Source organism: Homalodisca vitripennis, chromosome 2 (genome assembly GCF_021130785.1).
Source record: "Homalodisca vitripennis isolate AUS2020 chromosome 2, UT_GWSS_2.1, whole genome shotgun sequence".
Taxonomy (NCBI): domain Eukaryota; kingdom Metazoa; phylum Arthropoda; class Insecta; order Hemiptera; family Cicadellidae; genus Homalodisca; species Homalodisca vitripennis.
The window spans coordinates 127621786-127637537 of NC_060208.1; the positions used below are offsets into that span (position 1 = coordinate 127621786).

At 33.7% G+C, this 15752-nt stretch overlaps 1 protein-coding gene across 2 annotated transcripts in view; it reads right to left on the minus strand.

Annotated features, from left to right (window-relative positions):
- LOC124354709 (muskelin) overlaps positions 1 to 15752 on the minus strand; it is a 92228-nt gene that overhangs the window by 49877 nt on the left and 26599 nt on the right. For both annotated transcript variants that reach the window (XM_046805364.1, XM_046805365.1), the window contains exons 4-7: positions 15463 to 15661; positions 14697 to 14889; positions 6128 to 6363; positions 4707 to 4820 (exon numbers count right to left, since the gene is read on the minus strand). In XM_046805364.1, the coding sequence (XP_046661320.1) occupies positions 4707 to 4820; positions 6128 to 6363; positions 14697 to 14889; positions 15463 to 15661 (742 nt within the window). The remainder of the gene's footprint in view (positions 1 to 4706; positions 4821 to 6127; positions 6364 to 14696; positions 14890 to 15462; positions 15662 to 15752) is intronic.

Here is a 15752-nt window from a genome sequence, read left to right on the forward strand (position 1 = left end):
AGGCATACTGTCTCGAGATGTGACCCCAGGCTTTAAACAATATATAATCTCGATTGCTGAATAGTTTATAAGAATTTAGGATCTATCACAAACTCTTTGCATTGTTTCGACATCAGACACCTAGACTACAAAATATAGTGTAATCTAGATGAAGAGGTATTCTCATTTGTCTCAACACTGAAACAACATTTCCCACCTATGTTACCTGTAGAAAACTTGGTTGCTGCACTGTGCTTTGGTATTGTGTCTAAAACGTTGTAGTACACTCAATTGAGTACATGATAAGTTACTGATTGTATTAGGATCTCTTCAGATGAACATGACTCCCCGATTCCAGGAGTCAAGTCTGTGATATTGTCAGATTCAGGTGCTGCACTAAGAGGAAGGTGAACTGGAGTTGAAACACAACAATCACAATAATCTTTTGTTGCAACACTCCATTCGATTGATATAATTGTTAATGTTAATATTTTCATGTTTGGTGTTATGTTTTTATTATTAATTTGTTATTATTATTAAGTTTACATATTCTTATGAGTAGAATGAAGTTAGATTTCATAACTATTTACCCTTTTCTTGCACAGATTCTGTAATGATTTGCTGCGGTGTAATTGGGTATAAGCTGTGTTGTAGCATGAAAATAAATAAATTATGTCTTTACATTTAGAATAAACTAAATACTTATTTTCATCATTAACCCTTTGAGTGCCACGGGCATTTTCCAAAGGCATATGCATAAAGTGCCAGGCTGTTTTCCCCATATTTGCAAGCTTTTGGGAGAAAAGCTCTAGTAAAATAAACTATCTAACAGATTTTGATCATTTTGCTGTTGTTTTTTTTTCTAATGAAATGAAGTTTTATGAAACATGTAATTAAAAAACAAAATTTGTTTTAAAAACATATAAAAATTTAAATTTTTACAAAAATTTTTTTTTTCTTTTTTTTTTAAAAGTTAAGTTTGATCCTAAATTGAGTGTATATTGTATTTTTTTAGATTTTTTAAACGTATACCATGGAAAGAGGGTATAAATATAAACAAATTTAATAGGTTATAACATTGCTTTATTGTCAAAATGAAACATATATGATAATTCAACGGAAAGTGTCATTTTACTTCAAATTACAAGCATTTAGGAAAAACATGATTACACAAAAGCTAAGCATTTGATTTTCATGATTTTTGAAGTAAAGTGTTACACATGGAATGGAGAATATAATGAACTTACTTTAATGGGTTTAAAATATAAAGAACTATAAACATTTCTTTGAATAAATATTAAAAAATCCCAAACTTTTTTATAAAATAAAATGTTTGAAGTACATTTTGTTGTTTACATATTTATATTATATTTTTTAAAGGTATACCATGACAAAGGCCATAAAATTCTAAATAATATTCATGCATAATATGTGATTCTATGATATAAACAAACATAGCATTATATTATAACAAAACGCTGCTCGGTACTGCTATTTTTTTCAATCGTACTTTATTTTTCAGAGTTTAGAAATTAAATAGTTATAGTGCAGATTTCACAATACATAAACTAAAAGATCAAGATAACACAAAAATATATGATAAGTAAATCTAGAGACAAATAACTGAACTTACATTTCTTTCGTAGGTGTCAGCAACTTCGTAAAACCAAAACAACACTATTATTAAAAGTTATAAAAAGAAACAATAACAAGTCTATATATACAAAATTATTTACACTGTAAAAGGTTCCACATCTATATTTTGCATTTGTGTATGCTGAGGCACACTTGGGATGTACAACCTTTTTCACACTTAACACAAACATAGGCAGTGCGATGTTTGGTGTTTTCAGTGCTGCACTCCTTGCAGAGGCGAAGCATTTTCCCAGGCAACTGCTTTATTCCAAATGTGTCCTTTGATGAAGAAAGTCCATTGTCAGGTGGGAGGCATTGATTTTTTATTTTAATCCATTCATTTCCAATCTCCGAAACAATGGTTTGAATGTATTTTAGGCGATTCATTGATTTTTGATTGTTTGATTTTTTATGCTCAGCATACAATATGTAGGAGTTGAGAAGCATTCTATTCATAATGTTGAAGGTAACCTTCTTCCAATATTTTAGAGTTTTCCTTTCGTCGAGATAGGTGTACAACATCATATCTGATGTATCAACGCCTCCCATATATTTTATTATAATCAATTATGACATCTGGCTTAGAAATCAGTTGTGGTTTCTTGTTGATTTCTCATCCTTCTAGACATTTCTGAAGTTGTTGCTTTTGAAGAAGTTGACAATAGCAACACTTGTTTTTTCTGAGATTTCTTGTCTCGATGACCACAAAGTAGAAAATGTCCTTTCTTCACAAATTTGGTAACACCTACTGCAAATCTTGTCTTGCTGAAGTGTTCTGGCATAACCTTTCCGATTTGACCGTACAGTTCCAGTGAAATAAGTACCAACACTGTATAAGTAGTCTGCTAATGACAACGAGGAAAAAAAATTGTCCACAAAAACATGGTATCCTTTGTTTATGTAGTTTACAGAGTGTCAGCAGTTTTTTTTACAACAAAGAAAACCTGTTCCTAGTTCCTGCATCTCTTTTTTTTTCTTGTGGGTCATCGTGACGTGCTCCTTTGTAGACAAAAAACCCCAAACAGTAATTTACAACGGAATCGCATAGCATCCAAACCTTGATTCCCCTCCGGGTGATGTTTTTTATTCGGGAGATACTGCTGCAAAATTGTTCTGGACTTAGTACCAATTAGAGATTCATCTACTGAAATTTGCTGGTGTGCAGTGTAATGATGTCTAAATAAAACATTTGCATGCTGAACAATTGGGTAAAAATTTTGCGCAGGGATCATATGGTTGCCTGTCTAACACTTCATTGTTCACCATATGAAAAAATTTGAGGATTAGCTGAAATCGGTTCCGTGAAAACATCTGTCTGAACCAAGTTTGGTTTATGGAGGGACATGTGGACCAGTAGCTAAAAATTGTTGGCAAACCGTACTATACCCATGTTCAAAATTGTCACAATGAATGCCTTCATTTCATTGATAGTAACAGGTAGCCATACATTTATTCTGGAATTGTCTTTGTACATGCCCTTTGAAAATACACTGGTCAGCATATCTGTTAGTTTCTCTAACTAAGCTTGTAAACAATAAGTTTGTAAATAACAAATAAAAATAAGCCACTGGGGCCAGACTGGGGATTTGGCATATGTTTAGGTCCTGCAAGTTCTCTGTAAGTAAACATAGCCAAGAGGAAAGTCATCATCAGGCCCCACTTCCTCCCATTCAGAAGGTAGCTGTTCATCAGCAGTACGATCGGTCTCATCATCAGAATCATCAATTTCATCCAGGATTGAATCTTCTTCTAACACATCAGCTGTGGCTAATTCACTGCTACTGAGTAGTCTGAGACGTTTAGGCCTAGCGTGACATTATTTACTAATTGCGGTCTTTTTTTAGCTATAGGAGTAGATGTAGTTATTTCTAGCTACCTCTGGTGCTAAATGAAGAGTCGGAATCAGCCGAAGAAGGTTCATAGTCTTTATCTGCATCAGTGTCATCATCATAACCACTCAAACTTTCTAAATCAGAGTCTTCAGATAGTTCCACGTCGCTCTCACTAACCTCTCCATGATCGCCTGAACCACCCGGTCTACTGCTAATGAAAGATGCAGAAGAAACACTTTCATTTCAACGTTTGTAAAAGACGATCGTCGTCGTTGGCAATGTTTCCATTAGACCTGCTCATTTCTAAATAAAAGTCTAAAAATATAAACAAAGACACTATTATTTTTACTCACTTTCTTTTACACTAAAAGTAACGTATTCCGTTTGAACACAACTCAGTCACTGAATTACATATACGGTAACAAATACGGCTAAACACTGTATAACTAATTATTGTAGTTCATATTTATAGACACGCTTGGTTACCGGCACGTAAACATAAATAATGGCTGATGCGCAACACAATACTTAACCGCCATGTCGTGTGACTGGAAGGAAAAATCATCGCAAAGAACACATGTTTCACAGACCAATGAAGAAAGAAAACATCGTAATACTCGTATTTACCGATAGTTTGGAACCGATCGATTGCAGCTATCCGGTTATTTGTCGAAATAACTTTTTACTATATAAAATATTATCAAAATACAAAACGTCAAAAATTGGCGACGCTGGCACTTTATGCACTTTTCGTAGCGTCAAAATTAGCGACGCCGTGGCACTCAAAGGGTTAATCTCTTTATAATAATCCCATATAAACCATTATAATTATTTAATAATCTTAATTTCTCCCTTTCAGACAAAGTTTCAATAAGAAGAGGTGAATACTATTATTAACTAACCTAAATTTTATTTATCAACAAATTTTTCAAAATAAGTAAATTTGTTTTAAATATTAAAACAAAAATCATTATTTCAATAACAATTTTAAGTTATTTTCAAAATTAAACAGGAAACACTAGATGCAATATTCTGTATTACAAAAACAGAACTAATATACTGTACTAATATTAAATTGAAAACATGGCTTTACCAGCTAATCTTTTTAACATAATATTGGGTCATGGATTATCTGATTACTGACTACTAATGGAAATCTTCTTTCAATACCACCTCTCTTATTCAGATCTTTAGTTTCTTAGCTTACCTCATGGCCAGCAAAAATTAATTACAACAGAAACTTAACTCAAACCAACTTACTCTTAAATTGCTAGGCGACCTGAACTGCGTATCCAAATACCTTCCCAACGTGAAGATCTGTCTTCTCTCTGGATCCAAGCACATTTTGTGACATGATCTTGCACTTGGCCCACCCTACAACATACAATCACTACATATATAGAATAGTCAACTGTGCAAATAATGCTTTGAATGCCAATGAGGGAAAGAGTGCCACTGATTCAATTACAACAAAAATGTAATTCAGATAGTTAGAATAAAGTAAAAACACAATTAAGTTATGTGTATGTTTAGTATATTATGATATGACAAATTTGCAATAAACTTAACTCTCTTATTCAATAAAGGGGTGTATATTAAATTGAAAAATACAGTTTCATAGCAAAATGAAATGAAAAGGTTATGAACATTACATCACCAGTGAAATGGTTAGGACAGATCTTATGCTCTTTTCGCTCTGAGGAGAATTAAGGCAATAGGCACAACAACCACTACAAGAACTGCGTACCATGCCCTATTTGAATCACACATTTACTACGGAATAAGCTTATGGGGAAGCTCCTCAAAGAGCAATCTACATTGTGTTTTAATCCTATATAAGTGTGTAATGAGAATCTTGGCCGATCTTCAGCGCCATAACAGCTGCAGAGAAACGTCCAAGACTTTAAGAATCCTAACCGGAGAATCCCTACACAATGTAGAGGCAACATCCTTTGCTCTTAATTGCAATACGCCAAGAAGAGGGGATGATAACCATGAACATGACTTAAAGGGGATAACCATTCATGTTTGGAAGATGTTGAATAAAGCATTCTGATTTCTGATTTAAATGGTTTAAAACTATATGTGTTTCAAAGGTTTTATTACCACTGAACATACCCAAGAGAAAAAAAATCTTTTATAATAAAGTTACAGTAACTGGAAACACAATTGATCCACTATACACTTGAGGGTACCCTCTGACTTTCACAAGAAAAAACCTCATCCAAACTTTTTGAATAAAAATAAAGTTAGACATTGTGCACACTTACATGGTTATTAATCCCTAAAAATAATTTTATTGTATATCCCATGCATAATTTTGTTATTAGTAAATAACATTTTTATAAGTATGGCTGAAAAAATTAACACTGCTAACCAAAGATGATTTAAACCAAATAATGCAGTCAATAGCAGTATTATAACAGCACTTCAAAAGCTGTTCTAGACAAAAATCTATATTTTTTCTTTACTAGGTTAAAAAATTTTTTTCTTTGTGTGAAAATGTTAGGAATTAGAAACAGAATTAGAAAGATTCAGCTAAATTAAGCTCTGTTTAAGTTACAGATCCAAGTTGAATGAATTTATAAGCTACAGATGAAGGTTAGACACATTTAAATAAGCTTCATATGGTTTACTAAGATGTCCTAACTTTGTCTCCTGTGTATTGTTCACAAACTGACCTGCAGCTCTGTGTCACGGGAGATCAGGGTCCATTCTCGCCGTGACACTTGGTAGGTCCATAGGTCACTAAGGTCCTGGTTGCCGTCCCAACCGCCCAGCAGGTAGATGGTCTCTGTGTTCGGGTCCATGCACATTTGATGGCCTCCACGCATCCCTGGCTGTGGCCTCTCACTGGACAGTGTGCGCCACACCGCGCGGTACTCCTGCTGTGAGATGTAAGTGTCCAACAGCCCATCTGCAACACAAGGAATTTAAATAGGGATTGAAACCCAAAATGATACTGGATTTATGAAACTATAATAAAACCGATGGTCACATATGCTGTTTTAGTGTGGTAGCCTAAAGTAGAACAAACAACAGCTGCCAAGAGGCTACAGTCTCCAAAGGCTAGCTTAGTAAGCATTACAGGAGTGATAAGCTCCTGTCCAACCCTGGCAATTGAAAGTCCTGGGATACACTCCTCTGAGGCAGGAGGTGATGTGGACATCCGCTCTAAGCGCAATGAAGCTTCTAGGAACAAAGGTAATAAATACTATCCCCTCAGAAGGTCACATGAAGATAATGCAGGAATTTCCTGAGGCTGAAATGCTAACCAATGTGTCAGAAGCAATGTTTAAGAAATACTCCTTTGAAAACCCATATACTGTCTCTATTGATGGAAGGGAGAAATAGATTGAATGATATTAGGGATGTTGACAGGATATAAACTATTGCAATTCTCTTAGTTTTTATCGTAGAACAATGTTTTTGGTACAATTTTTTTTCTTGATAAGAGCGGCAACATTGAGAAGCATAAAACAGTAAAAGCTCCTTCTAAAATAATTATATAAAACTTAATAAACAAAAAAAATTCATAAAAACTTATTTTTTTAAGTTTGAACTACATACACATAATTCAAAGTACTTTTTATGCTACTAAGCAATATAATTACTTTGTCACACCCAAACAACTAACAGTGCAAACAAATAACAGTGTGTAAGACATACCAGTATTCATGATGTATTGGCCACTGCCTTATGATTGAGTTGTTAGAACTTTTATACAATATTAAAAAATTTAACGGACCGAAGAAATTTGTTATATTATAACAGCGCAATTCATCCTAAATACAATGGCAAGAGGTTCATCAAAATAAATTAATAATAAAACATTACTTTGTAATAAGCAAAATAATTACAAGTCTATATATTTAGAGGCGCTTGGTATTTAACGTACATGCTGAGCTTGGCGTTTGAGGCTCTTGGTATTTTATGGACATACGGCAATTGGCTATATTTATATAGGCTTTTGGTAGTCAATGCAATATTATCCAAAGCCTATATATATATATATATATATATATATATATATATATATATATATATATATATATATATATATGCCATTTATACAATTTAATGTAAATAAAAGACGTTTGACAGGTATTTGGTCTTCCAATCATATGTTAGTTTGCTTATTTAAACGCATATGTGACAGATACGGCCAAATACAAAATAATTGAATCGGGAAAAAGTAAGCGCTCTGTGGTGTAATGGTAGCACATTCACCCGGCAAGTGAGAGATCCGGGTTCGACTCCCGGCGGAGCAAGTACTTTTTGCGATTCATTGTTTATTGAAATTAAATAAGGCTATTTCCATTTATACAATTTAATGTATATATACATATATATATATATATATATATATATATATATATATAGCCTTCTACCAGTAAAAATGTTCATCTAATAGTAACCCATATTTCAAAACAATTATGAATTTTTAATAACACTCCTCTTTTATGAGTTACTATATTTTAACACGTTCGCTGCTAAAAATTAAGTAATGTATGTTGCTAGAGGCTAATTTTTTTTTATTAGTATTCACTTACCAATTTAGTTTGTTGTGACACGGGTTGGTACAGAAAGGTCATCAAACACCAAAAGAGTCCGAATTTCGCCATTTTGAAAACGTGCAGTAGATCTACCGCACACGCTCCTGGGGCCAGTCTCTCTCTCGAAGCGCGCACCGTTTTCCTTATTGTTTTTGAAAAACAGACCACTAACGATTGTTTATAATAATACTGGGAACAAATCACTTAGTATAACTAAAAAATATATTGATAAAAAACACTAAAAAACTACTATTTACAACCCAACCATCCTCCCTAAGGTACGCTTCATTAGTCATGGAATTGGTCAAAACAATGTGGGACACACAACCCAGGCTGTCCATCACATTCTAAACACTGCCACATCACGTATTTCTTTCTGCTATTTGCATAGCAAAACTCTGCACCCTCTTTTGTTTACTTCTCTTTCCACAAGCCACTTTTTCTGTAATCCGTGAGGGGTACATGGGGGACGCGGGGCGGCGCTTCAGAGGTCGAGGAGGAGGCTCGGGAACGTCCGGGGAGTAGCTTGTCAATAACCTCCAGACGGAAGTCGTACAATGGCATTTTGTTTTCTCCACTTGATGTGCGAACTTCGTTATAGAGATAGTGTGCATTCACTAACATCATCTGAATTACGTGGACAAAAATCTTTTTATACCACCGCAGTGTTTTCCTTTCGCAAGGATAATATGACATCATTTGGTCACTGCGGTCCACGCCTTTCATAACATGGTTGTATTGAACAATTGGTAGTGGTTTTTAGTCTCTCCAAACCACCTCGATTAATTGAATTCACCATGTCATTTTCAAATTCAGTGGATATGTAAGAGACAACGCGTTTGTCTTTCCATTTGGCGACAACAACACTTTCGGCGTAGCGGGCGATGGTTTCACCCTTTTTCAGGGTTGCCGATTTGACTTCAGGAGATACGTATTTTCTGTCCAGCCGAAGAGTTCCAGTGCAATATGTATTCCTACGGAGCAGGCTTGAGGCAAGAGTAAAACTATTATAATAATTATCCATAAATAAACTGTGGGCCACAATTGAGTTTCCCTTGCATCAGCTTCAATACAACATTGGCTGCATGCCCCTTACCACCGTAATCATCTAAAACTCCGCAATACATAAAAAAACGAAGTATTAGGCCATGGGGGTCACACAAAACTGTACAGTTTGATGCCGTACTTATGGCGTTTCCCTTTTATATATTGCCTAAAGTAACAACCGTCCCCTCCATAAAAACCATTCCCTCGTCAATGCACAACTTTTTTTTGAGGATAATAAATTGTGTCCATTTTATTGTTGAAGTAGTCAATTAGAAACTGTACTTTAGAAGCTCTGTTGTTTGGGTTTAGGGTACCTTTCAAAATTAATGCATCGCAAAATAAGCATGAAATTTGTCCCTGGCCATGAATTTGGGAAGCACGTTGAAAAACAGCTTACAAGTTTTCCAATAGTCCTGTATTCGGGGTAATTGTAATATTCCCATGTGCAGCAATAGGCCAATAAAACATTTGAGATCCTCCACGGTAATGTCTTTCCATTTATGGATTCGTGAGCCTGGGGGGTTTGTAGTAGGTCCACAGAATAACTCCAACGCGTATTATTCATAGTAGCCACAATGCCTCCAAAAAAATCACATCCACCAGCAACAAGAAAAAATTGATTGGGGTAATCTCATTAGGCAAAGGGACTAAAAACTTTTCCTCTTTTGTAAACGGTACATCTTTCATACCTATAGTTTGAGGACTCCATTGTGGTGGTCTTACGTCATAGTCTGGGTCTTCGACCTCTGACTCATTCAGTCTCGTTATTGTTCATCGTCGAGGTCCGGAGCATAACCAGGGGACACCAGGGTCGTCTTCATAATCAGAATCACTATTAGCCACAAACTGAACGTCTATTCTGGATTCCACTAGTTCCAGGAGGCAAATCCATGTCTATTGGTATTATAAGAATAACACTAAACACACAACAAAAACGGTTTAAAATTTGAAGTAGTCTAAAAACTAACCACAAAACGCTAACTGAGAACGGCGGACCACAAAAACGCGGGAAAAGTATATCCCCACGAGCGGCAAAACGAACAACCATACACGACGAGTGCTGAGAGCACACTGACTGGGTTTCTAAACAATGGCGCTGTGCAGTAGATCTACGTCATGCGCGCCTGGCGCGAGGCAGCCAGCCGTGCAGTAGATCTACCGCAACCGCATTGAACGTGTTAAAAATATTCTATAGCTGTAAATTTTGAAAACTGGGGTGATATTTTTTTGAAACCCTTTTAAAAAGAATTAGAGTGAAAATTGTGAAAAATTTGGAATTTTATATCTTAATCCATTAAAAAAAAACATTTTTTTGTTAAAAAACACAGGCAGACAGGCTGTAAAAAAGCAAGATAGAAATTCAGTTTATATGACTTTTTTATTTTGATCTGACAAATGAAATGGTGAAATTTAAAAGAGTAATTTATGGATAAACTTCACAACGCTCTTATTGTCAGACTTGGTTAGACGACATAAAAACTGATGATACTTAGCTCACACATAAAATTAAGTTGTTAAGTTCATCATTAAAATTTAATATGAGCAATCTTGAACAGGAGGAAAGAAAAATATCAAAGGTAAATAACAAGATGTCAAATAAAGCTCATTTTAAAAGCGACAATCCATTGACTAGTTTGCTAATTATTATGAAATGAATAGATTAATTTAACTCCCCAGTTTTTCTTTGAAAACTAATATGATTGTGGTGCAGAAACTATGTGGTTAGTAAATGGTGAAGATTTGTTAAAAATTAAATTCGACCAAAGGTTATGTAGCCATCTGACATGAATTGTTCTAATTCTTAGTTCTAAAGTCACCCATAAAATAATAGGTTTGTTCCAATAATAAGTAATTTAACTGTTTTAGATTGGCTTGTTGAGAGATTGGACAGATCCTGGACACTGTGTACAGTGCCCTGGTATCTTCAGCTTAGTGTCCCTGGATGTCAATATCATGGTGTGTGTACGATTTAACTAGAAAACCTAAAAAAAATTGTAACAATCAAACAAAACTCAGCCTAACAATATCTCTGGGACGTATGATGTGTTATATAGTCCTGTTGGTTCTGTGGAGACATTGCTTGGGTTCATTCTCACCAGTCTGGACTAATTATATTATTGTATCAGTAAGGCATATACTAGATTTGTTGACGATGTTCTCTTCTAAAATTTAGTTCTTAGTGTGAAAGTTCATCACCACACTGTTTAGTTTTAAAATTTGTATGCACATTTAACCATGTCTTAAACCCTTTTAACCCCGGCCTTTATATTGAGTGATGTGCCAAAAATCCCAAGCCATTTTTGGAGAAAATGTGTTTTGTAAAAATCAAATAACTAGGCTATTTTTTAAGATATCAAGCTAGTTCCTTTTTTAGTTTTACTTCTTTGTAAATTTAGTTCACAAACATGTAAAAGAGAACAAAATAATATCTTGAAAATATTTTATTTTTCAATATATAAAAAAAAAATTAAAATTTTAAAATTTCAAGTTTGTTGATGAAAACCATATAGCTAAAAACATATTTAACTCTAGAAGTGGCAGGCACCGGATATACGGCGCAGTCGGCCGTCGTCTAAGTGGCAGCGCCGGAATTCCGGCCCGATTACGTTGCGTCGCATTACGTTATTTTTGAAGGAGTAAATATAATCTGATTGTGATACAAATCATATATTTGGAAAGATGAAGAATCATACTTTATAATAATAACGTATTTTATTAGGTTTTATACTATTTATAGATATCCTCTATGGATATTATATATATATAAACAGTTGTGCAGCAGACATCTGGCCCGCCCGCACAACATTTGTTTACTTTCTTGTGTTGTTCCAAGTCCATAGTTTGGAGTTTATTTCAGCTAGTTATTACTTATGAGCTAAATAATAGTATATTACACATATTTTTGTAAATAATTTGTGATAAAATGAGTGAAATGTTTAACCCTCCGAGTGGTGAAAGACGCTGCAGCGTCTATTAAATCTCGTTCGCGAGTGGCAAAGACGCTCTAGCGTCTATTAACGCAAGCCTCTCTTGTTCCGGTATTTCCGATGTTATGCCGTGACTTAAACGCTATATATTAGGTATGGTTAGAAAGACCAGATTCTAAACTTTAATTTGATATAGTATTTAGATATGCTGGTACTAATGGAACTCTTACAAACGGTTCATCCACCTACTGTACTACCTCCTGGACCAAGTGTAGGTCTTCTTCACGGGATTGCTTATTTACCAGACTTTGTGCAGTGTGTGTACACACCAAAAAAGGGGGTAAAAGTCACTTCTGGTGCCCAACTTGTAATTGTGGGGTTCATAGGGAGTGTTTCCCTTACCTGGAACATTATTGGAGGCCTCTCAAACCAGGAAGAATGATGAGGAATGAGGTTGGCTCTGATACTGACTAAAATGCAGTAAAAAACGTCTACATAAAAGTTTCGATCAGCAAATAGTGCGTTGTTTTTAGGAATAATACATATAACGGATACATATTTTTGTTCAGAATTAAATTTTAAACAAAATGGCTATTTTGGATTTGTGTTAAAAAATTAAGTTTAGGAACATTTACTCAGCCTAATATAAAACAAAAAAATTCGAATTTTTATTTTTGGAATTCAACCCATTGGTTTTTTACACCAATCCAAGGTAAGTGTTTCATATTATTACCATTCTACTCTGTGTGTTATGAAGTTTAAATCGATGTATGATATGTCATACTTATATAATATACAGGATTTTATATAAATTTTCTTTTGCGAACATACAAAATCAGTAAAAATGTCCCGCCACTTGGAGAAAAAAGTACCGCCACTCGGAGGGTTAAAGATAGATCAAGTGACTTGAGAGAACTGCTATTCTGAACTGCTTAAAGAGCTGAATTCTACATTTGTATAATATATTGTAAATATACGTATGTAATATCAATGCGTTTTATATTTATTTTTTAGTTCATTTATAACCAAAATGATTCATAAAAATGGTTTTAGGGTATTGAATACATTATATGTCAACATGTATATATCGGCTTTATGTCTTACCCATGTGCATAAAAATAAGTGCGTTGGTAAATTTCCGTAAAAAAAAACATAAAAAGTGTAAATATGGATTTTAAAATTCATACACACTATATATTTCTGATATCACTAATAAATTCTAGATAAAATGTATATATCAGAATTGTTTTTTTATACGCTTTAAGTTGAGTACAAAACGGAATCCGAGGATAAAATTTAATTTTTTGTACTTTTTTACATCTTTTTGCCGCATCGAAAATGTATAACAAGAACAAAATTTGTTTTTCTGTAGAACATGTTTTTCTGTGTCCTTTTATAAAATAATGACGTATAATATGTTGTTTGGAGCATTAGTTGAGGTAGTAATATATATTCGAAAAATACACGAACAGTTGGCCTAAAACACCATGCCACTACAGAGAATTTACAATGCCACCTCTAGAGTTAACACACAAATTATCTATTTATTTTATGTTTAATTTAATTCTTATTCTAATGAAACAAGTAGTATAGGCCTACTTTATTCACAAGTTGAGGAACATAAATTTTTTTAGGACAAGTCATGATTCATTTTTGCCATTTTTGTGCAAGTAAATGAAACACGAGCTTTGAAATTCATAGTACTAATAAAACCAAAGCTATTTACGATAAAATTGTTTATAGACTATATTTAAAAAATTAAAAAACTTTTTAAAGCAATATTTACATATCTAGAATATGTTTTCAGAAATGTCAAGATAGCTATCACTCAAATCGTCGTTACTGCCCACATCCACGCCACTTGCAACTAAGTTAGTAATTGGTATATTTTCGATTACAGTGGACTTCTAACAATTCCTTTTACTCCTTTTCAAATGAAATAAGTAACTATCTAATATTTAACTGCTGTACTTTATACTTTTTAACCTAATAACATTAAACAAGGTGGAATATTCACAACATAGTGAAATACAGATGTATTTGACAATCAGTGAGCAATCAGCTGAGATGAATTGCATTTTCTCCATCACAGACTCACAAAATATGAAGTCAAAGCTTTACGAACAATCATATTTCGATACAATACATCTTTTTACACAAGTCTGTAGAATTTCAAAGAATTTGATAAAATAAGTGGCCAATAAAATAATACAAAGCGCACGTCCACACAATACAGCCGTCGGGGTTATAAGGGTTAAGAGCTGGCTGTACTGGTGGGCCATCTTCATTTTAGTCCCATAACAACAAGGTTAAGTTTAAAACACTTTTACAACCTTATTTTCAATAACAGAATCATGTGAAAATTCACAAAATATAATAATAATAAAAATCCTATTATTCTTTCAAATCATCCATTGTAAAACAAACTTTAAACATAAAATTGATGATAGTTTGATTCACTCCTCTATCACATAGTTTGATACTGGTACCTTCTTTAATGCCATTTTCTTTTTCTAACCTACCTGCGTGTTTAACTTAATGGTTTAAGTTTTATTGTTTTGTTATAACATAATTTAGTTATTTTTTGCACTCTTCATTTTTTGTACACTTCAATTTTTATCTTACTTTCCAAACCATTCATTGCAAATATAAAACAACTTCAAACAAGAGATAATTAATTATTAAGAATTATCCCATCTTAAGAGTAAGATGTAACTGACCAACAAGGGCCTTCTCCATGAATGCCTCGGCTGCCTCATAGTCCCCGTCTTCCACCAGAAGGCGGTGCAATTGACTAAGCATGGGGTCCTCCAACTCCACATTAGTTTCTCTCTGCAGCACTTCAAATGCATCGTTATAGTTCATCTGGCGAAAGTGTTTCAGACAGAGTCGTATGGCTTCTCGCTTTTGATACTAAAACATTATAAAAGCCATTACATACTATCTAACTTGGAATTTCAAAATTTGAATTCAGCTTATATAATGCTTATTTGTTATGCCAGTGTTTAATTCCAATATACAGTTGCATGCACCAAGATTGTATTAAAAGTTACTTCTAAAAACACTTATGTTTCATGTTCATTTAAGTATTATTGAGAATATAATCTGGTGTAAAATAAACATCTTGTAAATAAATAATTACAACAATGTATTTATATATATCACAACATTGAGAAAACGTCTACAAATTTAGATGAACTAACATTTTTCCAGTTAACACAGTGTCAAAACTTTATTAACGCAATAAATTGTGAACTGGAAAACTTAAATATTAGTTTTGACACTAGCCATGTTAAATCAAATTTTGAACTAAACGTAAAACAGCTAATTTAAGATTAAATTTCATAAGTACTATTTTATTGGCTAAATTGGCCTGTATTACTCAGTGAAATACACACACATCAATATTGATAACAAAGAGGTGTTAATATAATAATAAATAATAAATTTAAAATTGGGTGGATAATTGTTACAAACCAACTTTACCTGTTTGAACCACTCTAGCGCAGGTTCAACAACTTCTGGATCGCTGATTCCATTCATTTCCACAAACCAGATACTAAAGTTGAAGCAAGGACCCCAGGACTGAAGGGGCATAATTTTGACATATCTGCATGGAAAATCACGGCCACCTATTTTATGCTTCAGCATAAAGGTTTCTTCAACATTGTCATTCCTCAAACCTCTGTAAAGGTATCATATGGTTCATGAAGGTTAGTAATGTAACAAATACATATTTACATAAAACAAACTAAAAAGTTTCAATCCAGGTCAGT